Consider the following 27,699-nt stretch of genomic DNA (forward strand, 5'->3'; position numbering starts at 1 on the left):
TTTCACTGTGGAATTTCCTACCATTAAATTTGTTCACTGGGGTACACTCTTAAGGATTGGCTGTCAAGCATCTATACATATAATGTGACCTTCTGTCCTGCAGATTGCTGAGTGCACTGGGGATATTTTTCAACCTTTACATCATATCAGGTGTGTGAAATGGACAGTTCAGTGAAAGAAAGAGACCACTGCAGTTGGTGGAGGAGAAACGTTTATTGTATGAATTTCTAATACAAAAACAAAACTAGCAAGAGAACTGAAGAACAGAAGACAGGACCGAAAGACTGCTGATGACAAGATAACACAATTTGCCATGAATGGTCTGATTGAGAATTCAGTATCTACTATTTGAATGCTTTGGTTAGTGTCTCCTTAATTCACTTCCTATACTGCTATTAGATATTCAGATAGTTGTCACCCCACCACCATCTAGTAACTTCCTGGCATTGGTAACTTCAGAGCAGGAGATGCTAAACAGCATCCTCAGTAGTGAATCAGTTAAGTAGAATTGCCAATGTTTGTGTAACATGCAGAATAGGTTACTCAAAACTGTCGAGCAAGAACTAGGTTAGAACTGTTTATTTTAAAGATTGTAGTGCAACAATGGGATAAGTGCTGAAGAATCAGATAAATAGCCAAAAAGAACAAATTCCTTTAGAAAACTACTGCACTTCCTTTTCAGGTTTTGCAGATATAAATACCTTTTATAAATTACCCCCAATAAATAAAACTCCAGTTCTTTTTATTCACACTCAGTGAGGCTGAACATGGTTCCCAACGAATGCTGGTCACATTTCTCTGACTTGCACATGATAAACATGGTCTGAAAGGCCTTTATTAGGAAAATGTTTGGAATGATTAGACTGTATCCAGGAAGGATTGGAATATTTCTGGAACTCCTTGAGTGCTTTGCCCAGTGCTGTACATAACAAATGCATCCCTCTTCACATTGATAAAGAGTTTTTGTTTCAAAATGCATATAGACAAATAAACATACTTTGATTTACTATTAATAATAAACATTGTTAACTGTGATCAGTATTTTCTGGAATTTCTGGAATTATCATTGTTTTAAATGAGAACTCACTAACCATTTTCAGTTGGGTAAAGGCCAATCTTATTAAATCCATCAAACCATGGACCTAACTCTGACAGCTGCATGCATACCTGCATTATTTAGGCAATGAGTCACTTACCACTTATATGAGATTTAATTAATTTCTACAAAGTTAGAACTGTGTGCCCAGACCTGTGAAAGTGCAGCAAGACATTGTGCAAGGAGAGTATTTAATCAACAAAACCTTTCTGCAATGAATCCTATGGAAAGGCAATTCAGCAAATGCAATTTTGCTGTCAATGTTTCCTTTATTTGATTGCCAATCACATCCAGATGAAAATGCAAAGTGTCTTGTAATTTTAACCTCAGTGTGATTTAACAACCCATTTATGACATCATCAGTATTTGATTTGCATATTTAAAGCAGAATCCCGCTGCCTTCCTGCAGGTGTCCTACTCGCCTGTTCAAAAGAGGTTAATATTGGGACCTGGTGGGAAGGCAACAGGATCACAAAGGACAATGATAGGTTGGTGCCCTTGTTGGGAGTTAAAATTTGGGCCCATGACTAGAGCACTGAAATTTAATGATGCCCACTTAGAAGTGTTTCATCTGGAAAAAATGACAAGGAGGGGTCTTTTTGTTGATTAGTAATGAGGAAAGGAGGGAGATTTAAAAAAAAATTGTGCAGCATAATGGTTGGAGGTAGCCATGATAATCTGTCACCAACCATATTCCCTGCACAGTGACTGAGTGCTGGAAGCTTAGTGACTTTTTAAATATTCTTTCACAGGATGTGAGTGCCGCTGGAAAGGCCAGCATTTATTGCTCATCCTTAACTGCCTTTGAGAAGGTGGTGGTGAGTTGCCTCCTTGAACTGCTGGAACGTATGAGGTGTAGATACACCAACAGTGCTGTTAGCGAGAGAGTTCCAGGTTTTTGACCCAGCGACAGTGAAGGAACAATGATATAGTTCCAAGTCAGGATGGTGTGTGACTTGGAGGGGAACTTGCAGGTGCTGGTGTTCCTATGCGTTTGCTGCCCTTGTCCTTCTAGGTGGCAGAGGTCATGGGTTTGGTAGGTGCTGGCGAAGGTGACTTGGTGAGTTGCTGCAGTGCATCTTGTAGATGGTACACACTGCTGCCATTGTGCACCAGGGTAGAGGGACTGAATATTGAAGGTGGTGGATAGAGTGTCAGTCAAGTGGGCTGCTTTGTTGAATGGTATTGAGCATCTTGAGTGTTGTTGGAGCTGCACCCATCCAGGCAAGTGGGGAGAATTCCATCACATGGCTGACCTGTGCCTTGTAGATGGTGGACAGGCTTTGGGAGGGGTGGGGGGGGGGGTCAGAGGTGAGTTACTTGCTGCAGAATTCCCAGTCTCTGACCTGCTCTTGTAGCCACAGTATTTATATGGCTGGTCCAGTTAAGTTTCTGGCCAATGATAACCCTATGGATGTTGATAGTGGCGGATTCAGTGACGGTAATACTCTTGATCGATAAGAGATGGTTAGATGCTCTCTTGTTGGAGATGGTCATTGCTTCACACTTGTGTGGCACGAATGTTACTTGCTACTTATCAGCCCAAGCCTGAATGTTGTCCAGGTTTTGTTGCATGTGAACCTGGACTGCTTCAGTATCTGAGGAGTTGCAAACGGTACTGAACATTGTGCAATCATCAGTGAACTTCCTCACTTCTGACCTTATGTCAGAAGGAAAGTCATTGATGAAGCAACTGAAGATGGTTGGGCCTAGGATACTGCCCTGAGGAACTCTTGCAGTGATGTCCTGGGGCTGAGATATTTGGTTTTTCACAACCACAACCATTTTCCTTTGTGCTAGGTATGACTCCAACCAGTGGAGAGTTTTCCCCCGATTACCATTGACTTCAATTTTGCTAGGGCCCCTTAATGCCATACTCGGTCATAGGCTGCCTTGATGTCAAGGGCAGTCACTCTCACCTTGTGTTTTGAATTCAGCTCTTTCGTCCATGTTTTTGGACCAAGGCTGTAATGAGGTCTGCTGCTGAGTAGTCCTGGCATATCCAAACCGAGCATCGGTGAGCAGGTTATTGCTAAGTAAGTACTACTTGATAACACTGTTAATGACACCTTCTAGCACTTTACTGATGATCGAGAGTAAACTCATGGGCTGGTAATTGGCCGGATTGGATTTGTCCTGCTTTTTGTGGACAGAACATACCTGGGCAATTTCCCACATTGTTGGGTAGACTTGAGCACAAGTCTTCAGTACTATAGTTGGGATGTTTTCAGGGCCCATGGCCTTTGCTGTATCCAGTGCCTTCACCAGCTAAGCTAAGAGGATGCAATGACACCTTATAACAATGACAGGTAAAATACATGTTTCAGAGTTGTAGCCACTTTGTTGTCACTGTGGGTGAGCACCATATACAGTGTATCTAAACATGAATTAGGTACCACATGGTCCTGCACACCCACTTTCATCGCCTGCAAAGCATGCTGGTTACCCTCTTCATGTGCGAGCCAAAACAGAGCAAGTCAGCGGGCTACCGAACAATAGGGCCATCACAGCAAAGCTTGGTCCTGTCCTCATCTGACATATTGATGCATTCTAAAGGGAATTAGACTGTTAAATGAAAAGGAAGAATGTGCAGGGTTACGGGGAGAAGGCGAAGGAATGGAACTGAATGATTTGCTCTTTCGGAGAGCTGGTGCAGACACGATGGGCTGAATTTCCTCCTTCTGCATTGTAACAATTCTGTGATTCTGCAATATACCAATAGAATACCCTTAGAAGTCAGTGTCCTTGCTGTATGACTGCACAATATTAAGAGGGGTGGGTGTATGTTTGCAGACTTGACAATGATGGACTTTATAGCTGAGAGCAATTAGCTGTGGTATCACTTTAAGTTTTAGCAGTAAAAGACCAGTCCGAATATTTTAAATTTTCTGCCACAATAAGTCATAAGAGCTACTAAAATGGCACGTCAGAAATATCATAAAATAGAATCATAGAAAGTTTACGGTACAGAAAGAGGCAATTTAGCCCATCATGTCTGCACTGGCTGAAAAAAAAAGCCATCCAGCCTAATTTCACTTAACAGCATTTGGTCCATAGCCTTGCAGGTTACTGCACTTCAGGTGCACATACAGGCATCTTTTAAATGAGATGAGATTTTCTGCCTCTACCGCCCTTTTTGGCAGTGAGTTCCAGACCCCCACCACCCTCTGGATGAAAAACCTTTTCCTCATCTCCTCTCTACGCCTTCTACCAATCACTTTAAATCTATGCCCCCTAATCACTGACTTCTCTGCTAAGGTATTTACCTTCCCATCTTCCCATCCACAATTTTGTACATTTCAATCAAATCACTCCTCAGCCTATCCAATCTTTCCTCATAGCTGCAATTTTCCAGTCCTGGCAACATCCTCATAAATCTCCTCTGCACCTTCTCCAGTGCAATTACATCCTTTCTGTAATGAGGTGACCAAAACTGCACACTACTAAAGTTGTGGCCTAACTAATGTTTTATATAATTCCAGCATAACCTGGAAATGTTGTACTGGTTTGGGGGTCAGGTTGAAAAGGCAGGAAATATCCAAAATGCAAACCTGAAAAATCTATCCTCTGCAGGCAATGAGTTTGTCTCTGAATCAGCTGATCTAGGATATAGTTATGTAGTTCTGTTTTTGCATTTTAATTGAATTCCCCCCACCACCCACAGCCACAAATGCCATTTGCCACAACCCAGCAAAGGAGGCAGCCAGCATGCTCCCAGATTCCTGACAATGGCTTCTTGAATTTGAGGTTGGCTCACATTGATTTTTCCTTCAATTTCTCTTCCTGGACTTAGCTCAGAGCTTTCCTCACTTGGTGCTTTCCTCTAGACGCCCTACCTCAAAGCTGAATGCTGTATGGGAAATAGTTAATGAACCTACATCCTACTATTGTGAAATGCAGAGTTGTACAGTTTCATTTTAATCTCAGTCCTAGATAACTGCAATTTATCACCAAAAATTTCCTTGGGACGTCTCCTACTCCTCTGCTGTAACTTTGGCATAAATCCTATTTTCCCACCTAAAGGGGGTTCCCACTGAACTTATGGCGATGGAGCAGAAGAAGCCCCAAGGACATTCCAGATGTGTTTAAATGATTCTGCTTAGCCCCAAGTGCTGCAGATAGCAATCCGGGCTAAACCAGCTTTATATCAGAAAGATATTTCTATTATTTTTCCCTAATCCCTTCAATCTGCTCCTCTCAATCGCAGCACTCCAGCCAGATTGTTGCTTATAATGAAAGGCTGTTTAGTGGAAGACCTGCAGAAACCCCCGTGAAAACAGCAAAGAAGTGGTTACATCAAATCTCTTAGTGTTTCTACCCCTTACAAGACAAATGAGTGTCTGGGGAGAGAGTGGAGTCAAGGGAGAGTCCCAAAACTAAAATTTACACTCCTGAGGCTCCCAGGAGACCTGGTGTTGTAGTGGTGGTTGGTAATGAGTGAGTTGTGGCATACCTGCCTCCACAGGGGTACATGTGGGCCCCACTGGTGGGTCCAAGCCCTGCATGCAGCTCAATTTTACAAATACTCATTTCTCAGCTGTTTTAGTCCTTCCTGCAGAATAAGTCAAAGTTCTTTCATTGGTCTGATGTTTAGTGTAGTGATAACTGTTATGCTGTGGGTTTACACCTCTCTCTATTCACCAATTAGGGAAACCATTTACACCAAGGGGCAATTTGGTGTTTTTCTCCTAATTAGAGGATTGCTTTAGTCGAACATCAACTAAACTGATTATTTTCTAACATTGAACCAGAGGTTCTCTATTGATGTGCCATCACCAGATTCGCTTACTAAGGAAAGTTAATTCACAAGGTACCACCATGAATGAAGTACACCAACTTCAAACAGCCTCGTGCTGATTGGCCTTTATCTAAATCAGCTAATTGGTGGCCCTGAAATTCGATGGCGGTTCTTCTGATCTCCTGCTGTAATTTTGGCAGAAAATCGCAGGAATCCCCCAGAGAAACTATCAATAGTGCCAGCAGCTGTGCTCGCTGTTTCTTTGTGGGAGGATCTGCCAGTATCCTGCAGAAGTCACAGAAGGAGATAGGAAGGTTTTTCAGAACCAGAGTACAGAAACAGTAATTTTGCTAATTCCAACGAGGTGTTGACAATTATTTCTGACCATGCTTCTCTTTTCTTTATCCCATTCTGGACAGATCACAAGATGATATGATCCATTTACTGAACAGCACAGCACTTAATCTCAGTCAAATGAGAGCTCTACCATGGAATTTGATGAGGGTTTGAGAAGTGGAAGTGTTGATGGAGTACCGTGCAGTAATGCAACACCTAAACCCATTTCAAACTTTTCTGACAGCCTTCTAGAGTCAGAGTTCAGTCTCACTCACATGTCTGCTGCTGAGAAACCCTGACTCTGCCAAATGCAATTCAGGTTACAGGTGGGTGGCAGAAAGTATTTTGACACAAAACCAACACTTTACAAGCAAGTTTGTTTAAAACTGATTCAGCTGTGGTTTCTTTTTAAATCTTGGATGTTTTGTTAAATAGAGTTTTTTCTAACACCAAGCTTCTAGAAAGCAGGATATTTTTAGTTCCTTGAGGTGTGGCTGTATCAGGCCTGCAGAGCACGCTCAGACAGTGGGTGCGGGGGACACGACTGGCTCAGATGATTAAGGGGAAAAGGTCATGGAGCCAGACATGGAAGGATCTTCGGCTAGGAAGGGCTGAGACGTTTGCTCCATACCAACTCCTTCAATATCTCGGTGGGGCTTACCACTGAATATCTGACTTTCTTTATCGAGAGCTGTGTACTGGAAAATAAAAAGGAAAGAGAGAATGAGCGAATGTATAAGATATAGAATGGATTGATGTACTTAATGTTTGGATTATGTTGGAACTGCAAAATAAGGAAGAGAGCATCAAAGACAAGTCTTCTTTGTGAGCCTGTAAAGCTCTTAAACATCATCTCCAAATTATGGAGGGGGTGACTTAGGGCAACATGCTGAATTCAATATAGTTTGACTTTGTTGAAAATTATGAAACCATTTTGATGCAGCTTAGATGATAGATACGTGAAGCACTAACAAGCTGTTTGATCGATGGTGCAGCACTTTGTGAAATGGACTGAGAGGGTACCTTATTTTGACCATACTCAGACATCACGAAGACATCTAGGCAAGCCTGCACTGGAGTATTGTCACTCTTTGATGCTGTTTAGTTTCAGATGTGGAAAATAGTTGTGTATTAGATAAACTGTAACAGTGTTGCATAATAAGAGTGTGATACACATTACTATATTTTTAGATATGAAAGGAAATAAAAGCAAAAAGAAAAATGATTACTCACCAATCTGCACCAATCACGAATAGGCCACCTATCTAATCTTGGGGTAGGAAGAAGAATCACAGGAATGTGTGTCCATTTACAACAACTTACATTTCTATCAGCTCCTCACATAGTAGAAAATGTCTCAGAGCACTTAGCACAGTGGAAAAGACAGACGTGAATGGAAAAGATACTTTTGGGAGTAATCGTGTGCAATCCCCTTCTGCACCTCGAGTACTATAGGACATTTCAGTTCACACTGGAGATACCAGCATGAGGGTAGCATTTCTCTGCTGCTGGGATCCAACATCTTCAACCATAACAACCGACATTCCAATTGTGTTCTTCATGTACAGACAACTCAACCACTTTACAAGGTGGAGGAAAGACAATTGGGGCAGATTAGAATGGAAAAGTTGTGGGGTGGGGGCAGGGATATGAAGGCAAAATCTGGAGTTTTCAGGCAACTTTTGAAAGCAGGACGGTAAGTGACAAGTGTAGGAATTTCAGTCAGACGGGAGCTCCAGAGGGCAGGGGGTGTAGTGACCGAAAGAAGCCAACAATGTTGGAGTGGAGAACAATGAGTACAAGAGTGTTGTGTTCAGGCAAGGACTTACACCTGGAAAAGACTGCAGGATTAGGGTGGGATGATGTTATAGAATGATTTGATAATGAGAATTGGAAGTTAGTATGCTAGGGCATGGGAAGAACAGGGTGATGGAAGTGCAGACCTTTGTATGGATGAGTACATGGGCCAAGTCATTCTGAGGGAATTGCAATTTATGCAGTAGACATAAGAGGCTGCCTAGGAGGGCATGACAGGTGAAGCTTTGTGGTGATAAAGACATAGATGAAAATGTGGCCAGCAGTAGGAGGGAGGCAGGGTAAAAGGCAGATGATGCTGCCTAAGTGGAATACAGTGGGCTGAACAATGGAATGGATGTGGGGCAGGTTCCTTTTGTAATGATGTTCATAAATAAACTATTTACCAAAATAGGTTAAAACACCAGGTTTGCACTAAATTATCTATTTACTAGCCCACAACAAGAAAAGAAAGACTGAACCTTTCATTACCTCCAGATATTCCAAAGCAGCAAATGAAGTACTTTTGAAATGTAGTCACTATTGTAATCTAAGGAAACATGGCAGCCAATTTGCACACAGGAAGGTCCCATAAAAGCAATATGATAATGAGCAGCTAATCTCTTTTAGTGATATTCGCTGAGGGATAAATATTGGTCAAGACACCAGAGAGAATTCTCCTGATCTTCTTCAAACAGTGTCAAGATATATTTTTCATCCACCTGAGACAGCATATGCCCCCTTGGTTTAATGTCTCATTTGAAAGATGAAGGTTATTACTGAACTGCCTGGAGAGAAGGTGAGTGGGAGCTTTGGTATATGGAGCAGATATTCACTTGAAAACAATGACTACATTTTTCATCCCTTCCACTCCACATACCATTGATGACCTTTACACCAGTGATGATTCAAGAATGAAGGAGAACTTGTTCAGGGTTTGAATTGAGGCTGGAATGACCAAAGCTCTGCTGAACCATGAATCCTTGTCAACAAGCTCAAGGTTAGCTTGTCGTGGCAAGTCTGCAGAGCAGGCCAGGCAACTGCTTTGCAGAAATGAACACATTAATTACCCTGCAAATGGTGGGGGGTCCATCACTACATTCTAGAGTATTAGTAGGAATCAATTGGATCAGGAAACATGTGTAACATCAAAGGTAAATGTTGCTATTGCCTGATCCTTGTAATTGTATTCTGGAACCTCAATCAGGTTGAATATATATGGGCGTGGCCTTGTACCTTGGGTTCCATTACATTGGTACCATTCATTGCTATGGCTCCATGTGTGTAGATATAGTCGCTCCAACATACCTGATAACTTGCAGTGGGGAGGGTCTACCTCATGGTTTGTAGTATCTTTTACAAGGTAATCATTCTTCAGTTCTAGATTCTTTAACATAGAGGGTACTAGCTTCTTCCTGAAACTCTGGTGAAATGCCAAGGTGTCCCAAGATTCTAACTGATCTGGAGTCTGCAGTCAGCAATTTATATAGCTTCTTAGACTTGTTCCCAAGCATGTGGTGCAATCTGTCCAGCCACATAGAGGAACCAAGACAGATGCTGGGAGATTTCAAACCATTGGTCATACTTGTTGATATTACATTGAAAACCTTGGTGAGTGTGGGAAACCATAACTGATCTCCCTCTGGAAAGGTACTGGATCCATAGGATCAAAGCCAACTGTGCGATACAGTGGTCAAACGTACTTCAGTTCATACCAAGACTATAATGTCTCATTCCTCCTCTTTCTTGAAAAGTGTCTTTTACTTTCTCTTCTTCTGTGGAAAAGCATCTATTTTGTGTTCCTCTGACATGGTGAATAATCTTAATTCTTAGGCATTGAAGGCACTGACATTCAAGGACCTGGGCGTGATGTTTACTTGGCACAGATTGATCCAGCCAATACATTCTATGGTTGGATACAGGGCTTAATGTTGAAGCCTGAACCTCAAATAGCAGAATCACAGAAAGCCAGTGGCCAATTCCTCTTGTGCACAGCATTGAAGTCTGTGCCAGGTTGGGTGGAGCGTCAGGTGAGTATTTCTGAGGTATTTTAACAAGATTTTGTCTGAAGTTGGTGGTGGCACTGAAGTTTAACTCCTCAGTAACAGTGCTAATAGTTCCAAAAATATGGAAATGAAGCACTAATGGCTTAATCATGATCCTTTAAATGATTTTGGCAGTTCATTCTCAAGAAAGCTTGTAGCAATTGAAGTCTGTTTTCCTAATTTCACCCTCTTCTGAAAAAATTGATACACTGGTAGACTGGAAGGTTTCTGCATTCAAAGATGCACTTAAACTTTGGTGAAAATACAGAAGAAATTGTACTTCTACAAAGTAGAATTTTTTAAACATTTCAGGCCCAAAAGACAAAAAAAGTTGATTTGTTTGACTGACATGTGGTTCTGTCCTATGTGATTGCAGTAACTACAGGAGGTGGCACAACTGCTAAAGACCACCTTGTACATTCCTATAAGACGGAAAGAATAACACTAGGTGGCTCCACCCAAAATTCTGTCAGAGGAAATCATTTTTCCTGTCTGCCAAGGTAATCTGCCTACTGTGTTTGTAGTATGTGAGTGAGGGAAGGAGTGAGTGAAGAAAGTGTTAGTTTTGTTCAAATGTCACTGTCTTCCTCAGGCCTAAACGTTCACACTAAAATGCTAAGAAACTTACACCTTCAAAATAAAGTGATTTTTCACACAGCCTTTCCAGGGATCATTGTATGTGAAATTATTATTGTTCTAGCTAACAAAAAATGAATTTGTAGTGCTTGACCACACATTGAAAGTGCAGGTAGAAATCATTCCACCTCTATAACCTTACCATAATACTCCAACATTCAATAGTTTCTCATTTCAACTATGTTAATGTTTTGCATGATTGCCAAAGGGGCACAGTTTCCATGAAAAAGTATTCAACAAATTTCTTTTTAATTTGTGGATTGCAACTTTGCATCATTGTCATCACAATGATATCACATGCAAATGATGCAATGGTGCATTTTGATGGAACATGTCCTTGTATCATGTCTCTATAAATGAATCAAATAGGGTTGTTGGACATTTCTTGAATAAGATGCTCCTTTAAAAAATGTTCTCTATTACTTTTAGCATGTATCCAATAGATTTTCCATATCATAGAGAACACTCACTAAAGACTACAGAGCTGAAGAATTAAAAGCATGCCAAAGAACATCTTAGTATGATTGTCACACTGCATTTGCTATCACTCTGTTCTGAACCTCAGGTTGGTTGGATTCTGAAATAATGCACACCTCCTTGCACAATGTTGTTCCATCACACATCTCCAAAAACAGAAATGTAGAACAGGGTTCACCCACTTTGTCAAAACATTCACAAACTAAGTGTTAAATCGGTTGGGTTGGGAAGCATGCAGGGCAAATAACAGTAATGCCAAACAAGCTGTTTCTCCTTTCCCCCTACATTTGCAATTGTTTTTTAAAAGGAAGAAGCAGTGTGCGTGCAGCAGAAACGTGAGCAGTGCTGATGCAGTTAGTACATGCCACTGTCTTGGACCTAATCGGAGAGAAGCAATGCAGCAGTGGGAGGGAAGAAGCACAGAGATAGAGACGAGTCACATTTCAGACACATTTATATTTGTATATCTAAAACACACGACAAATGTGGCTGCAAATGTTTTTTTTTTCAAATCGGTTTGCTGATTCCACTGCGAATGTCATAAATATTACCCCCGCCGATTACAGATTCCAATTCAGACATCGCACTGAATACAAAAACCTCAACACAGTTCTTACTGCTGGTGGTGACACTGGAGTGCAAGTTGGTTCAATTCTAATCATCTCCTTATTTTTGTGATTACATCATGCCAATTATTTGTACAGATTTTTGTTTAGAAGGTTTGTTTATGGAAACAGGCAGCAGTATTTGTAGTTGAAAACAATTGAAGTGATATGGGATGAAACAGCCCCTCCCTAAATATCAGACTGTTGTATGGCTGCACTACAGGACAATTATTACAGCTTGTACCTCATTGCAACATGCAAAGTACTTGGCTTCTAAAAATTGTGCTTTAATAAGGGTGGAGTGCAATTGCTTTTGCTAGCTAATAGATTATCCTGTAATTAAAAAATCACTTTGATCACATAATCATATCCTAGAGAACCAAGCATTCACATGAACATAATACATAATGCAAAGCATTCTAACAATCAGGGCTAAATGAAACATTTCTGAAAAAAGGGACATGGATTTAGTGGAAAGCAAATAATTTTTAGCAAAGCTTTTGACATAGCATCTGTTGCATTTCAGCCTTGCTAACACCAGATGGCACTCAAAGACCACTCTGCCCACTTGAAATAATTTCAGGTTGTCTTCCCTTTTTGGAAGTTCTTGGTTTCTTCTGTTATTTCTGGAGCATTTTTAATATCAGTGCTTATCTTAAAACCAATTCTTGTCCACGTACAGTTATGAAGTATGCTTTTGGCCTTTCAAATCAAGAGTTCACATGAGGTCTATTATGTGGTAGATTTTTCTGAAGTTCCTGTCAAATATTCAGCAGTCCAGAAATTTTTGATTCTCGAGTGAGTCTGAGGTGAACTTAATCCAGTATGAGCAACAGAAAAGAAAAGTATGTGCTCTCCCATAAACAGCAGCATCAGCCTGAATCCACACCATGAGAAGTTCTGCCTTGTGTGAGCTGGGAAAGCTTAGAAAAGGAGCTGTGAGGCACAAGGCGACAGGCCATGCAAATTTGGACCGGCTGGGAGTTAGTGAATGGTCCCCCTGTTAGGGCACTGCGTTCTATACCATGGTGTTGTTCCAGGTTTATCCAGTGTCTCAGTATGAGGATTGGAGCTCACCCTCTCCCTCTTATACTTCAAACTGTCAAAGGAAATGAAACATACAAAAACAAAACAAACATATCAAGGCCATTTTCAGAAGTCAATGCTGGTTAGAACTCCAATCAAATCCATGTCTGGGCAGTCTCCAGTTATTTGAAGTGGAGAGTATGTCCATACTCTTTCAAGGTATGGAAATGTAAGGCCCAATCACATTCCTTTGGTCTGTACAGTGAAACTGTGTTTAGTACAAATTGTTAACAAGAACAGGTGGCATAAACTCTAGCGTTTTGTATTACCCACCAGATGGTGGCAGTTCAAGAACCCATGGTTTTTCTCTGTCATAGTTGAACTATTTTGCCAGGCCTCAGGTCAGTCGCTAGCTGATAGGTTCATCCCTTTGCCAAAGTGGCATATTCTACATCCTAGGAGGAAAAACTGATATTGTAATTCCTCATCCTGTGTTGCATGATCATAAGTGGTATAGCAGATGGTGGTTTTGACTGTCTATGCTTTAAGCAAATACTAAGGAGTGGCACTGATTGGAGGAATCAAAAGTTTAAATCTAAAATAATTAATCTCTTATTGCAGTTTCTCCTCTCCAGATGGTAGTGACTCCTGTTGGGATACTGGCAGCCCTCTGGCACCTCATCCAAGTGAGACTATTCTGTTCCTTCCCACTCGGAGATATACCTAGGCCAATTTACTTGGTCTCTTCCCCACCCCTCCACCATATCCTTTCCCCTCCATTGCTTCTGTCTATAATGAAATCCAGAGTCGCTTGTCAGACTGAGACTCCTGTAAGAGCCTGAATGAGGAAACTCCTCGTGTACTGCACAGGCACTTCAGTGTATTGAACCACTGGGTACAGTCACTGTGCTCTTTAAAGGACAATCAACCATTTGTTGTTGATCAAGAATTTATCCAAAAATACTAACGTCTGGAATTTCTGTGGGTTCCCGATCTCCTGCCATAACTTTAGCAGAAATCTTAGCTCAAAGGCTTCTGCTGAAGTTACAGCCTGAAATCAGGAAAACCGCCCACCTGTCCCTCTCCCCAGCCCCCCAGAACCATGGGAATTCTATATCCTAATCTTGCTAGAGTGCTGGATCAGTGTTCCCAGCTGAGGCCAATGTTCCTGGTTTCAGCCACTATCACCAGGAAGGAAAACAACAAATGGGGCTGGATTTTCCGTAAACATCCAGCCACTAGGTCATGGATCATTATACATTCAAGGCTGGATCTCAGCACAATTCCTGGCAGCAAGTGAAAGACCACTGAAAGTCTTGGTTGAGGCCATGGCCTTCAGCAGTTGAGGGACTGCAGGGAGAGGTAGCCTCAATCAGGTTCTCTCTCTCTATTACTGAATTCAAGGACATAACCACTGTTTGCCCAGGCCTACTGCCACTTTTCACTTTGTGATCTTCGGGGGGGAGGGGAGGGGGAGGGGGGGACAGCAGTGAAAGTGGCAGAGATGAGTGAAATGGGCCAGGCACCCAGCCCCCATGCTGCTCTCCTAGCAACTAGATGTGTTTACTGGGAAGTGGCAGCTCGTGATGATCCTGGCTTGAGTGGGTGATGAAAAATCAAGGTCTTGGAAGGGATGTGGCAATAGGCTTCGCTGTTACTGCCAGTATTGGGCCTGATCTCGAATAGGATAGTAGAGGAAAAACCAAACCATTGAGTGCATAAACTTCATCTTATGGAAGAACGTTGCTGGTGGAGGTGAAATTGTAGAGGGGTAAAACTTTTTAAAAAGGAACAATTCATGGTTATCAAATCAATTAAGAGATCTGGTATGTGCTTCTTGTATCATATCAGTTTCAGAGGCAGAAGCAAAGAAGGAAATATGAAAATTATCCCAATAAAGAGTTCCACTGTTTTCATGTCATACAGGAACCATCTGATACACCATTCAGTAATTTCACTCACTGCACATCAAGAATTCATTTGAGAGAAATCTTAAGAGTAGCTCCCCACCATTGCTCAGCTGGTGAAGCAAACATTTAACTGAACTGTAAAAAGCAAAAGGTCTCAGGCTCCATATTCATTCTAGGTTAAACAAGTTACTCTTAGATACTGCAGTGATGGTCACCCCGACAACTGTCTTTACTAGCGGGGAGTGGACATTTATCCAGGGTTGCAGCTCCTGATCACTATCCAGTAACAGCTACTGGAAGTGCTTGTATGTGAGTATTGACTAAGGGCAGAATTAGGTTTGGTTATGCTGCCCTTTGATGTTAAATAGTTGCAGACACTGGAAGTAAAGGCTTACACATTAAGCGTGGTATTTTATGCTCTCCCCTGTGGTGAGTTTGGAGTTGGGGAGAGCATTTAATTAGGTGGGATGGTGGCGGGTGGGGACCCTGCCACCTTCCCGCTTCCACAGCAATAAAGTCCGTGGCGGGAAGGTCCGTGAACAATTGAGGCCCTTAATGTCTCTCCAGGTTTTTATCTTGCTACCTGAGTTGCTACCCCATTTTCTGCAGAACTCGAGTGAAAGCTGGCTGATAGTAGGTTCCTTGAGTCCCTTGACTAGGAACCAATGCTCTGTCATTGGAGCTGACAGGCAGCATGTGGTTGCTCTTTTATTGCTGGGATGAAATCTGGCCTAAAATGAATCAGTACAATGGTACCGCAGTAGAATTCAAAAAGTTAATCAACAATGTATTTGTGCCATCATTTGTCTATATCTTCAACCTCTTGATTCCTTGCTGATGCAGCACCTGATAGAAAAACACCATTACCCCTTCTAGCTCCATCAATTCTTATCTCAGACCTATCTTATAATTTTTTAGTGTCCAAAAAGGATATTAATCATTTCACTGCACTTCTTGCTGCGTCTAGCTAATCAAAAAAAGGGCTGACGCCTGTCTTTTTAAAAACAGTGATACACGGGCACTCTTGCAAAAGTGGCAACTTGAACTACTGTTTAAAATAAATAATGCTCCTTACTACCAGTAAATCGGAATCAGAAGCCATTGATTCTGTCTCTACTGAGCTGATGTTGATGCTCCCAGTCTCTGTACGCTGGGTAAATATTTACCATCGTTCCCAGATTCTATTGTTCTGCAGCAGTTCTCGTGCTGTAACTTTGGTGGGAGATCAGTAGAAGAACAGCGCTTATACTATTTCAGTGTGTCTTCTGATGATCTTGCACTGAAGTAATGAGGTAAGGTAGATAGGGAGAATCTCTGTGGAAATTCTACCTCAACATGTTCGCCTGCAGAAGAAAGAGCTGAATTTTGTTGGCGCGCTGGGTCCTGATGCTGGGCTGGAAAGCTAGGGCAACCCCAACTGTTTGGGGTCCCCGGCTACATTTTTCAGTGCTCAATTAACTGCCTGCCATCAGGACTCCCATTTCTTTAAAAGATGGCAGCCCCCCTCCATGTTGAGGTGCCCTCACGGTCTCCGACTTGCCTCAGCAGTGCCCACCTCTCCCGGTGGGACTGCTGAGGCTCCAGAGCTACTGGCTGACTGGGCCTGAACCTGCAACATCAGAATGAATTTGGAGGCCAGGAAGATTGCTGAGCTGGCCTTGCTCCTGACAAGTGTGGTCTTGGGACTGTCATTTGGTCCTGACATTGGGATCCTGAAGTCTGCAGTGAATCCAGCTCCTACTCTCAGTATCAAATGCTCCCAGGTCGGTTAGGTAAGGAATAAAATGAAACGAAAAGCTTCCTCTATCCTGCACCAACTGATTTTCCCCAACTCCAACCTCAGAAGAGAACCAGCCTCTGCAGCACTGCCAGATTTTAATTTCCTGACATCAGCCATTTATGTTGAGCGATGGTGCTGATTTGGGCCAAGTTTTGTAAGATTTTGCGTTGTGGGCCGACATTCTCTACTTACTAGGCTGTTCAAACTCATTTTACTGAGAACATTTACAGCCACCAGAGAGATGATCATAAGTTCCTACAGCAGAAAAGGAGGCCATTTGAAGGCCTTGATCCATTAGGCTGCAACGGATTTGAACCTAGGTCCCATATCTAAGGCAGTACCTAACCCACAGCACCTAATCCTCTGAGATACACCATTTTCAGCAGCAGGGAGAGAGAACAACCGGAAAAATCAAGTGCCATTTATGTTGCAATTTTATTTTTGTAGTGGGGGAGATTCTCACTGCCTCCATGGGGCAGAATCAGGCAATAACACCTCAAAAATTGCTGGTAATATTTCCTTTGCTGTTCTTTATCAAAGTACTTACACTTTCCCTACAAATATTGACCTGAGAAATAATCCCAAACTCATTTACGACATCACTAGATGTAGCGACAAGAAGAAATCAGGACCTAAATTTGTAGTAACTGATAATGGTGTGAAATTAGTGGCATGCTGGACTTATATGCCAGAAATGTGTGCCAATATTGTAGCAGGGAGGTTTGCTAATGCTGTTGAGGAGAGTCTGAACTAACTTGACAGAGGGATGGGAAACTGAACATAGGTTCAGAAGGAACAGCAAACCTGGAAATGGAAGGCAAAAAATTAGCAAGCGAGTATGGAGGAAGAGAAAACAAAGGCTAAAAACTAGACAGCAAATGAGTTGTTTAGTAATTCACATATCATTCAATGTAACTGTTTTAGTAAGTATGTAGCCAGCCTAACACAAGAAAGGACAGTTGTGGACTTAGTTTTTTTTATTTGTTTGTGGGATGTGGGCATTGCTGGCAAGGCCAGCATTTATTGCCCATCCCTAATTGTCCTAGAACTGAGTGGCTTACTAGGCCATTTCAGAGGGCATTTAAGAGTCAACCACATTGCTGTGGGTCTGGAGCCACATGTAGGCCAGACCAGGTAAGGACAGCAGATTACCTTCCCTAAAGGACATTAGTGAACCAGATGGGTTTTTACAACAATCGACAATCAGCTTTTAATTCCAGATTTATTAATTGAATTCAAATTTCACCTTCTGCCATGGTGGATTCAAACCCATGTCCCCAGAGCATTAGCCTGGGCTCTGGATTATAGTTCAGTGACATTACCACTACCCCACAGCCTCCCCTGTTTTAGGGAATGAAGCTGGGCAGGTGGCAGGGGTATCAGTGGAAGAGCATTTTGGTGGTAGTGATCATAATTCAGTTAGACTTAGCACAGTTATGGACAAGGACAACGATGGACCAAGAGTAAAAGTTTTAAAGGAAAGGTCAATTTTATTAAGCTGAGATGTGATTCGGCAAAAGTGGACTGAAACACCTACATGAAGGTAAATCAGTGTCAGAGCAGTGGGAGGCATTCAAGGAAGAGGTAGGGAGAGTATAGAACAAATATGTTCCCACAAAGAAAAAGGGTGGAACTCCCAAATCTAGAGCCCCAAATCTAGGCAAAAAGGGGAAGCTTATGCCAGATACCGAGAGCTCAATACTGCAGAAAATGTCCAGAGGAGTATAGAAAGTGCAGGGTGAAATTATAAAGAAAATTAGAAAGGCAAAGAAAGGCCATGAAAAAAATATTGGCAAGAAAAATCAAGGAAAATTCAAATTTGTCTTATCAATATATAAAGAGCAAAATGAAAGGAAATAATAGAGCCAATTAAATGCCAAAAGAGGAAATATTAAGGTGTTGAGCATCTTTGAAAGTGGAAAATTGCCAGGTTCTGATGAAATGTATCCCAGGATGCTGAGAGAAACAAGGGAGGAAATAATGGAGGCTCTGACCATCATTTTCCAATCCTCTCTGGCTATAGGCATGGTGCCATAGGATGAATTGAGAGGCCCGAGCACTGTCCTAAATTCGTTCTTAATCCTCATTAGAATAAATTTGATGAGTTACAGGCACCTTGAGAAAATCTGTAGTCTGAACCATTCAAATTTTGTCCATCTTGGATGCACAAACCAGCCCGCAGTTAAGTCTTTGGTGGGAGAGGAGGCACAAGTCAAATGGGAGGAGGCACATATGGGCCAGTAGTGGTCTGCAGTATTAATGTAGAGGCAAAAAAAAGCACTCCTGCTCCTTCTGGCTCCACAGTAAGGTAAGTTTACCTGTCGGATTCTTGGATGGCCTCAACAGTCCATTTAAGAACCTCTGATTACACCACCTTAGAACATGAAAAACTAGTCAGAGCTTCTGCAGAGCAAGCTTTAACTAGTCTTAGTAAATTTCCCCAAAATGGTCTCAGCACACTAAAATAAAAGCAAAATACTGCGGATGCTGGAAATCTGAAACAAAAACAAGAAATGCTGGATTCACTCAGCAGGTCTGGCAGCATCTGTGGAAAGAGAAGCAGAGTTAACGTTTCGGGTCAGTGACCCGAAACATTAACTCTGCTTCTCTTTCCACAGATGCTGCCAGACCTGCTGAGTGAATCCAGCATTTCTTGTTTTGGTCTCAGCACACTCTTATCAATATTGAAATGAGGCCTATGCTCATTTCAGGCAGGTGCCAGGGTGACCTAAAATAAGAGTCCCTGATGAATTTAATGGCAGCCTGAACCCATGTGTGAGCCATTTCGCTAATAAATTCATCACTGTTTAATTTGTTTCCACAAGGGAAAATGGGGGCAAGACCTCATTATTTTAGCAAGAAGAATAGAACAGCAGAATGTTATTTAAATGGAGAGAGACTGCAGAATGCTGCAGTACAGAGGGATCGGGGTGTGTGTCCTTGTACATGAAACACAAAAGGTTAGAATGCAGGTACAGCAAGTAATTAGGAAGGCAAATGGAATGTTGGCCTTTATTGCAAAGGAGATGAAGTATAAAAGTTGGGATGTCTTGCTACAACTGTACAGGGCGTTGGCAGGACCGTACCTAGAGAACTCCGTACAGTTTTGGTCTCCTTATTTAAGGATATACTTGCATTGGAGGCAGTTCAGAAAGATATATTGTATATAAAATGGCACGGCAAAAGTAGTGAGGCACCTCATGTTCTGCATTGAAAGAAACTGTTCTTAAAACAAAAGGGTTCTGAAGAAGGGTCACTGACCTGAAATATTAACTCTGCTTCTCTCTCCACAAGTGCTGCCAGACCTGCTGAATGTTTCCAGCATTTCTTGTTTTTATATCCTTTCTTAAATGTGAAGACCAAAATTGCACACAGTACTCCAGATGTGAGGAAAGGTTGAGCAGGTTGGGCCTATACTCTTTGGAGTTTAGGAGAATGAGAGGCAATCTTTTATTGAAACCTATAAGATTCTGAGGGGGCTGGACAGGGTAGATGTTGAGAAGATGTTTCCCCTCGTGGGGAAATCTAGAACTATATTATGTATGTTCTTATCCCTGCTCCAACCAAGTTTCCCAGCCACACCACCCCCCCAGCCGGGAAAGCTGCCAATCGCCCCTTCACGGTCCACCATGTGCAAATGCAGGTAAGGAGGTCGGCCTTGGCAAGCAGCTTGCTTTTCTTACTCAGTGTTACTTTATCTAACAACCCCAGGGGGGGTGGGGGGAATCCCTGGAATAGCAGCAGTGGCAAGTCCTGTAACTGGCTCTGTCCAATCCAAGGCCTTTGGTCAAATTAGTACAGCAATTACTAGGGACTCTTTGCCCCATTTAAGGTTGTTCCTCTCCCCTTCTGGTGCTTCAGCAGGTGTTTTGCTGCAATGTCACTACATTTTTCTCCTATGCAATGGTGGCCTCTCTCTTGGTGGTGCAGATCCTGCTGAACTCCTGCCTTGCAATTTAAAAATGTCTTGGAAAGGAAACTAGGCTGGGATAGGGGTGACAAGCTCGTCCCTCCTGCCCTGACTCTTATGGGGTGAAATTAGGGAAATCCAGCCCCTGTCTCGTTCTTCCACTTGCTGGTCAATAATGTATCAAAGGGGCCAGGCTTTAATGGATTTACATAATTTTTATAGATCTGGTTATAGGAGCTGGTATGGTTCAGATTGGGTAGCCTAGTGCATGAATTAGTAAAACATCACAGCAGGGGTTTCTCTTTTGAGTTTGGAGCAGAATAGAGGGAGCCTTGTTCTACAGCTGGCAGTGACACAGCCAACCACAGCGTGCTTGATGCTGACACTGGGTTCCCAAAGCATCCCATTCCCTAATATTCTCCATATTCTTCATCTCCATCAACACAACATTCACTGGCAAAAACAGCTTCAAAAAGAGATTTTTGAAACATATATAAAAAGAAACTACTGGAGTGAAATAGTACATTAGCAACTGAGAAGAGAAAAGATGAGAAAAGATAAGTTAATGTTTTGGATGCTAATCCTGCTTTAATGACTGGATGTTCTACATTAACCTCTGTTTTCTCTTTTCAGACCATGAGCAATCTGCTATTTCCAGCATTTTTGGTTTTAATTTTAGTTTTGTGTGAATTTTTCACATTAAGGCAGCCTTTCCTGCACCAGGTCCAGGTAAAGCTCTGTAGGCTGTCTAGTCACTTGAAGGAAATACTCAGCAGATCTGGCAGCATCTGTGGAGAGAGAAGCAGAGTTAATGTTTCAGATCAGTGATGCTTCATCAGAACTGTTCTGAAGAAGGGTCACTGACCTGAAACGTTAACTCTGCTTCTCTCTCCACAGATGCTGCCAGATCGGCTGAGTATTTCCATCATTTCTTGTTTTTATTTCAGATTTCCAGCATCCGCAGTATTTTGCTTTTATATTAATCACTTGAAGGTTTATGTTTGTTTGTCTCTTCCATACTGTAAGGCATTGGAATCCTGTCCCTCTGAAGACAGGACCCAATTTACAACAATAACAACTACTTCTATTTATATAGCACCTTTAACATAATAAAATATCCCGAGGCACTTCATAGGAGCATTATAAAACAAAATATGGCACCTAGTGATGTAAGAAGATAGCGGGTTAGATGACCAATAGCTTGGTAAAAGAGGTAGGTTTTAAGGAGTGTCTTAAAGGAGGAAAGTGAGGTCGAGAGGCAGAGAGGTTTAGTGAGGGAATTCCAGTGTTGTGGGCCGAGGCAACTGAAGGCACAGCTGGAGCAATTAAAATCAGGAATGCTCAAGAGACCAGAATTAGATGAGCACAGAAATCTCAGAGGGTTGTATATAAATCTGTATCAGTACTGATGAGACTGACTGCCATGTGTACACATTCTGGGATGGGGTCATTGGATAGAGTCAGGAGCAGGAACTCTGGCTGATCTGTTTTCCTCCCTAGTCCATGAGTGTCAGACCAATTGCTGTTCACCTCTTGTCCCGAGCTGAGGTCAGAGAACTTGGCACAGGCCCGCAATTTAATTTGGGGCTTTCCTGTTCTGTATAGTACTGCTTTCAAGGCAGTAAAGCCTCTGAGGAGCTGATTCTATGGCCTTATTTCAAGTTTGTGACACATAGATAATTCCAACATTGTGACAATGGGGATTAAGCTGTTTTTATAGACAACACAATTTGGAATAGGGGATGGTTCCACCTAATCTTCAGGGAAAAGGCTGGGGCAATCCAAATCATGGCCCTCTCTGTTACCACTGCCAGCTCCGGTCTGCAACCAATGGAATGAAGATACACTTGCAGTGGTATGATGTTGAGATATATTTTCCAACAGTAGCTGTGCCCGTGTGAACACTCAACGGCTTGTGCTAACTGGGCAATTTCCAGCATTGTACTACCAGTTGGAAACCTGGCCTGATTAAAAGTGCTGCTTAGTATAGGCCCAATTTCAGACATGCATTGCCAGTGGGTAAGTCTCAGTGCTGACAAATAAAGCCAAACAGTTACCCCTTCATTTTGTGTACTTTTTTAAAAACCCATTTAGGAATAGCATTGGTAGGAAAAGATACCATGTTTCCATAGTGAGGCTGAGCCCAGAATCTAACAGATTAACATATATACTTTTAAATCTAAAATGCAGTTGATTCTTATATTGCCAGCAATATACAACAAATGGACATGGACATATCTAACCAGTAGTCTTCCTTTAACTCGAGTGGGATATATTAAACTATTTGTATTTGGCAGATGGCTTACTGGCCACTTGTAGCCCATCTCCCACTCATTGCTGCTCCATACATTTCCCTGTCTCTGATCCTGAAATAGGAGGGGTAATTTTGACCTAACCCACCCAGCAGATGGGATCAGATTGGCACCCTGTTTTACACTCCACCCAACTTTACAATCCACTTACTTCAAGGGAGGAAGCAGGAGGGGAGACAGAAATAGAGGGAGAGGTAGAAGAGAGGAGGGAGAAGGAGGAAAGGGGAGAGAGGAGGAAAGGTTGAGAAAAGAAAAGGGGAAGGCAGGCAAGGGAGAACGAGGAGGAGGAGGAGGAAAATATAGAGTGAATGAATTACATAAAATTTACAGCACAGAAACAGGCCATTTGGCCCAACAATTCTGTGCTGGTGTTCATGCTCCAAATGAGCCTCCTCCCATCCTACTTCATTTAAATCTTTGAGCATATCCTTTCCCCTGAAGGAGCACAGGGGCAAGGACACAGTGTGATGAATGGAAAAGAGAGAAAGAGGAAGAGGAGGGTGAAGCAAAGCCCGAGAGGGAGAGAGAAAAGAAAGCAGGAGGAAGGCAAGAAACAGGGAGGATTAAACAAAAGATGGAAACAAAGAAAAAGAGAGAAAGCCAATAGAGAAGGGAAGACAATAAAAAAAGGGATAAATGGAGAGAATTTTCAATCCTTCCAGAAAGTGTAATTTACTTTTTGCTTCTTTTTCCAGCTGGACATTTTCTCCTTCTGAGATTATATTGTAGACTAGATCCTTGATCTCAAGTCTCTACCAGTGTCACTCTAGAGGTTGTTATTGCACTAAGGACACATTGCCCATATAGTTAGTCCCCCCTAATGGACTCAGTGTGGGAAATCACAGGCATGAACCTGCAACTCAACACTCTGAGGTGGAGCATGATGGAGCATTCATCAGTGGCCTTTGATCAAGACACTGCTTGCGTGGATGGTCATGGAGAAAAAGTTAGTAACACTGTTGAAACGGCAAATTTTTGGTTGAAGGTTTTTCTTAATTGACATGAGGTTTATTTGTGTATAGTTCGACTCACCATTATAACACTGACGCCAGCAGTACTGTTGCTCTGCTTTGCCACTGGATTAAAGTGCTTTCTCAATTTGCCAGTTACTGCTATCTGCATGTCTCGCTCTTGTGCCATATCATCCTGCAGGAAGGAAGCATTAAACAGATAAAATCTCCCATGGGCTTCTGCTGATACAACTGACACTGGACAAATACAGCAGTATTCTGTATCCAGAATAGGAAGCAGTATGTTTGGGCTAAACCTTGCTCGCAATGTGCTGCCACTAAACAGCAGTATTGCCATTGCCAGTGAAGTTGATACTATTAGTGACATGCTAAAGAAGCAATGTACTTTCAGCCTGCACTAGTCAAACATCTTTATTATTGTGACCTTAACCCTACACTATTAAAACAAACACCGGAAAGTCATTATAACAAAAAAAAGAGGGTAATTTTGACTTTGGACGAATGTATAAAACACGTACTATCAGGTCAGCCTGTTATTCATCTCCACTGAAGTCAATAAAGAAGAATTAGTCATAAAATCATCTTTTACTAGTTTGAACTAGTTCTACTTCCATGGTTTAATTTAAAGTAATATTTCAGACAAACTGTATCAATACCCTCAACCATCTTGTATAACTCTACAAGATCACCTCTCAGCTTTCCAGGCTGAAAAGTCCACATTTACCATTGAATGTACTAAAACTCCTAGGTTTCTGTCAGATTCATCCTTCGCTATTTCAACAGCATCCATAAAGTAAATAGGTTGCCTATTTTTCTTTTCTGTATGTAGCACTCTGACACTTACATAATTCATACTGCTCATTGTGTAATTTTGGAAATGCCTCCTCTGATTCCACTGCCCTTCTTAGTTTAATATTAACTGCACATTTCAGCATATTGCATCGAATTTTTGAAACCAGATCATTGTTTAAATTTAACACAGCAATAATCGCAGCTGCAAGTCCAGTCTGTACACCCACTCTCCCCAAACAATGACAAATCTCTTTTAGCCAGTACTGTTGTTTCCTCACCTTCAACCATTCTCAGGGTTTATCCTGAATCTACACAGCTTTGAATTTAATTAATGTGGAATTTCATGGGGAACTTTATCGAAAGCCTTTTGAAAGTCAAGATGCACCACACTGTACAACTTACCATAGTTCACTTGGCTTGTCACATCCTCAAAGACATCGAGGAGGTTGGCTAGGCAGGACATCTGTATCCATGCTGATGACCACAGCTAACCAGGTTATTGTTGTACAGATCATATCATAGAATCATAAATTCTGACAGCACAGGAGGCCATTCGGCCTATTATATTTGTGCTGACTTTTTGAAAGATTGTCTAATTTAGTCCCACGTTTCAGCTTTTCCCTTAAAACCCTGCAACTTGGTTCTCTTCAAGTTTATGATCAATTGCATTTGAAGGTTCCTATTGAATCTGCTTCCACCACTCTTTCAGCTAGTGCATTCCAGATTTCAACAATCCTCTCTATGAAATAATTTCTCCTCATTTCCCTTTTATTTCTTTTGCCAAATTATTTTAAATCTGATTATTTATGGTTATCGACCCACTTGCCAGAGAAAATCGTTTCCCCCTACTTGCTGTATCAAAGCCCCTCATAATTTTGAATACCTCTATTATGTCACCCCTTAACCTTCTCTGCTCTAAGGAGACAAATCCCAGTTTCTTCTATCTCTCCACATAACTGAAGTCCCTCACCCCTGGTACCATTCTAGTAAACTTCCTCTGCACCCTCTCCAAGGCTCTGATATCTTTCCTAATGTATGATGTTCAGAATTGTACACAATACACCATTTTAGGCCTAACTAGTGGTTTATAAAGGTTTAGTATGACTTCTTTGTTTTGGTATTCAATGCCTCTATTTACAAAGCCAAATAGCCCATAAACTTTCTTAACTGTCTTATCAACTTTCCCTGGCAGTCGCCTTTAGATATTTGTGAATATACACCCCCACGCCCTTCTGCTGTTGCACACCAATCAAAATAATATCATTTGGAATATACTGCCTCTCCATGTTATTCCTCAGTAATGCAAGACTTCACACTTATCCACATTAAATGACATCAGCCATCTGTCTGCGCATTTCATAAACCTGTCTAAGTCCTCCTAAAGTCTGCTACTATCCTGCTCACTACTTGCTACATTGCCAAGTTTTGTATCATTCGTAAACTTAGAAATAGCACTCCCTGTACCAAAGTCCAGATCATTTATATATAACAAGAAAAACAATGGTCTTAATAGCGACCCCTGGAGAGCACCATTGCACATTTCTCTCCAGTCAGAAAAATATTTGTTCGCTACTCTCTGCCTCCTATCCCTTAGCCAATTATATACCCAAGTTACCACCGCCCCTTTAATCCCATGTTTACTTCTGATAATCAATTCCATCATTTTATTTAAAATGGAAGTAAGACTAATGGGTCTGTAGTTGCCAGTGTTTGTTTTTGTCGCCCCCATTGAATATGGTCACCACATTAATATGCTTTGAATCATTTAGTACCTTCCCAGTGTCCATTGACTCATGATGATCAGTAGTGCCTCACAAGTGCCTCTCTGGTGTTTCTCAGAACTCTGGGATAAATGTCAGATATCCCTGAAGATTTACTTTTTTTGGGTTCATTTATCCGGTCTATGACTTCCATCTCATTTATAATTAAATCACTGGGATATCTTAGTCTAGAGAGAGCATGCTGCTTATGACTTCTCTTGTGAATACATGGAGGAAGTAATCATTCAGAATGTCTAACATTTTCTAGTCTCAGCTGTTATGCCTGTTTTTCCCTCTCCCCGAAGAATATGTAAAGACCATTTTTATTCTTCAGGTCACTTTTCGCTTGCTTAATATATTTACAGTCACATTTGCTTAGTCCTGGTTTTGAGAATGTATAGTCTGGATTTTTATTTACCTGTCTGGCCAGGTGTGGGCAGATCAGAAAGTGGCAGGGAGCCCCGAAGTCAGGATTCTCCTACCTGCTTGATCTTTTAACTGATTGGCAGGCTGGCTTCCAGTCAGACGGGGAACCGGTCAGGAAAGGTTGTATGACCAGGTTAAGTCTGCACTGGGTGAGGTTGGTGGGTGGCGGTTGAGGTGCAGGGGCAATTTCAGGGGGGAAGGGTGGTGGATCCTGTGGTGGGGGGTGGGGGGGGGCGTTGCTGATCCCGGGGTCCTGAGGTCAGGGGGAATCAGAGGGCTGGGGGTAGGTTGGAGGCCTTGTGGGGTTGGTGAAGAGATGCTGAATTGTGTGGATTCCTCAGGCAGGCATGTTGGATCCAGGAGGTAGGTGTTAGACACTCACAACCTGGATCCACCCAGTCCTCGCCTGGATGTAGATGCCAGGTTTCCCGAACCGACAACAGTTAAATTCGAAAAGCTGAATGACAATGAGATTTGAAGTCTTATCATCATATTTAAAGTTCCAACCCGCCTCCTCGGAGCGGGATGATCCCACGCCCACCTTCCCCTCTCAGGTAAAGGCAAAACTGACCCAACTGAGGTGATTTTGGGTCAGGAATCTGATTTTTAAGACTTTAATCTCCCAACCAACCCAAACCTGCACCTTTTTTGTGGTTAAAATTTCCTCCTATTTCTCCTGAATTCTCAGCATTATATGGGCATTTTCCCACGGCAATCCCACTCAATATCAGGCAGGATTGTGGTGAAGAAGGTCGGAATGTCCAGGCAGTGAGGTTTACTGTCATCTGGTTGCCCCCAAACTGGTTCTTCCTCCTCTCACTGCACGATTGCTGCTGGTTGGCCCTTCCTGCCTGCTCACAGAATCATAGAATAATACAGTGCAGAAGAGGCCCTTCAGCCCATCGAGTCTGCACAGATGCAATAAAGACACCTGACCTGTCTACCTAATCCCATTTGCCAGCACTTGGCCCATAGCCTTGACTGTTATGACGTGCCGAGTGCTCATCCAGGTACTTTTTAAAGGATGTGAGGCAACCCGCCTCTACCACCCTCCCAGGCAGTGCATTCCAGACCGTCACCACCCT

The 27,699-nt window shown here is 42.2% G+C and overlaps 1 protein-coding gene across 1 annotated transcript in view; it reads right to left on the bottom strand.

Annotated features, from left to right (window-relative positions):
• Window positions 1-207: 207 nt before the first annotated feature.
• Window positions 208-27,699, bottom strand: part of dclk2a (doublecortin-like kinase 2a) — a 476,915-nt gene continuing 449,423 nt past the window's right edge. The window contains exons 16-17 of the mRNA XM_068041163.1: window positions 23,698-23,811; window positions 208-6,868 (exon numbers count right to left, since the gene is read on the bottom strand). Of these exons, the coding sequence (XP_067897264.1) occupies window positions 6,728-6,868; window positions 23,698-23,811 (255 nt within the window). The 3' untranslated portion in view covers window positions 208-6,727. The remainder of the gene's footprint in view (window positions 6,869-23,697; window positions 23,812-27,699) is intronic.

The sequence above is a fragment of the Heterodontus francisci genome, chromosome 1 (assembly GCF_036365525.1).
Source record: "Heterodontus francisci isolate sHetFra1 chromosome 1, sHetFra1.hap1, whole genome shotgun sequence".
NCBI lineage: Eukaryota > Metazoa > Chordata > Chondrichthyes > Heterodontiformes > Heterodontidae > Heterodontus > Heterodontus francisci.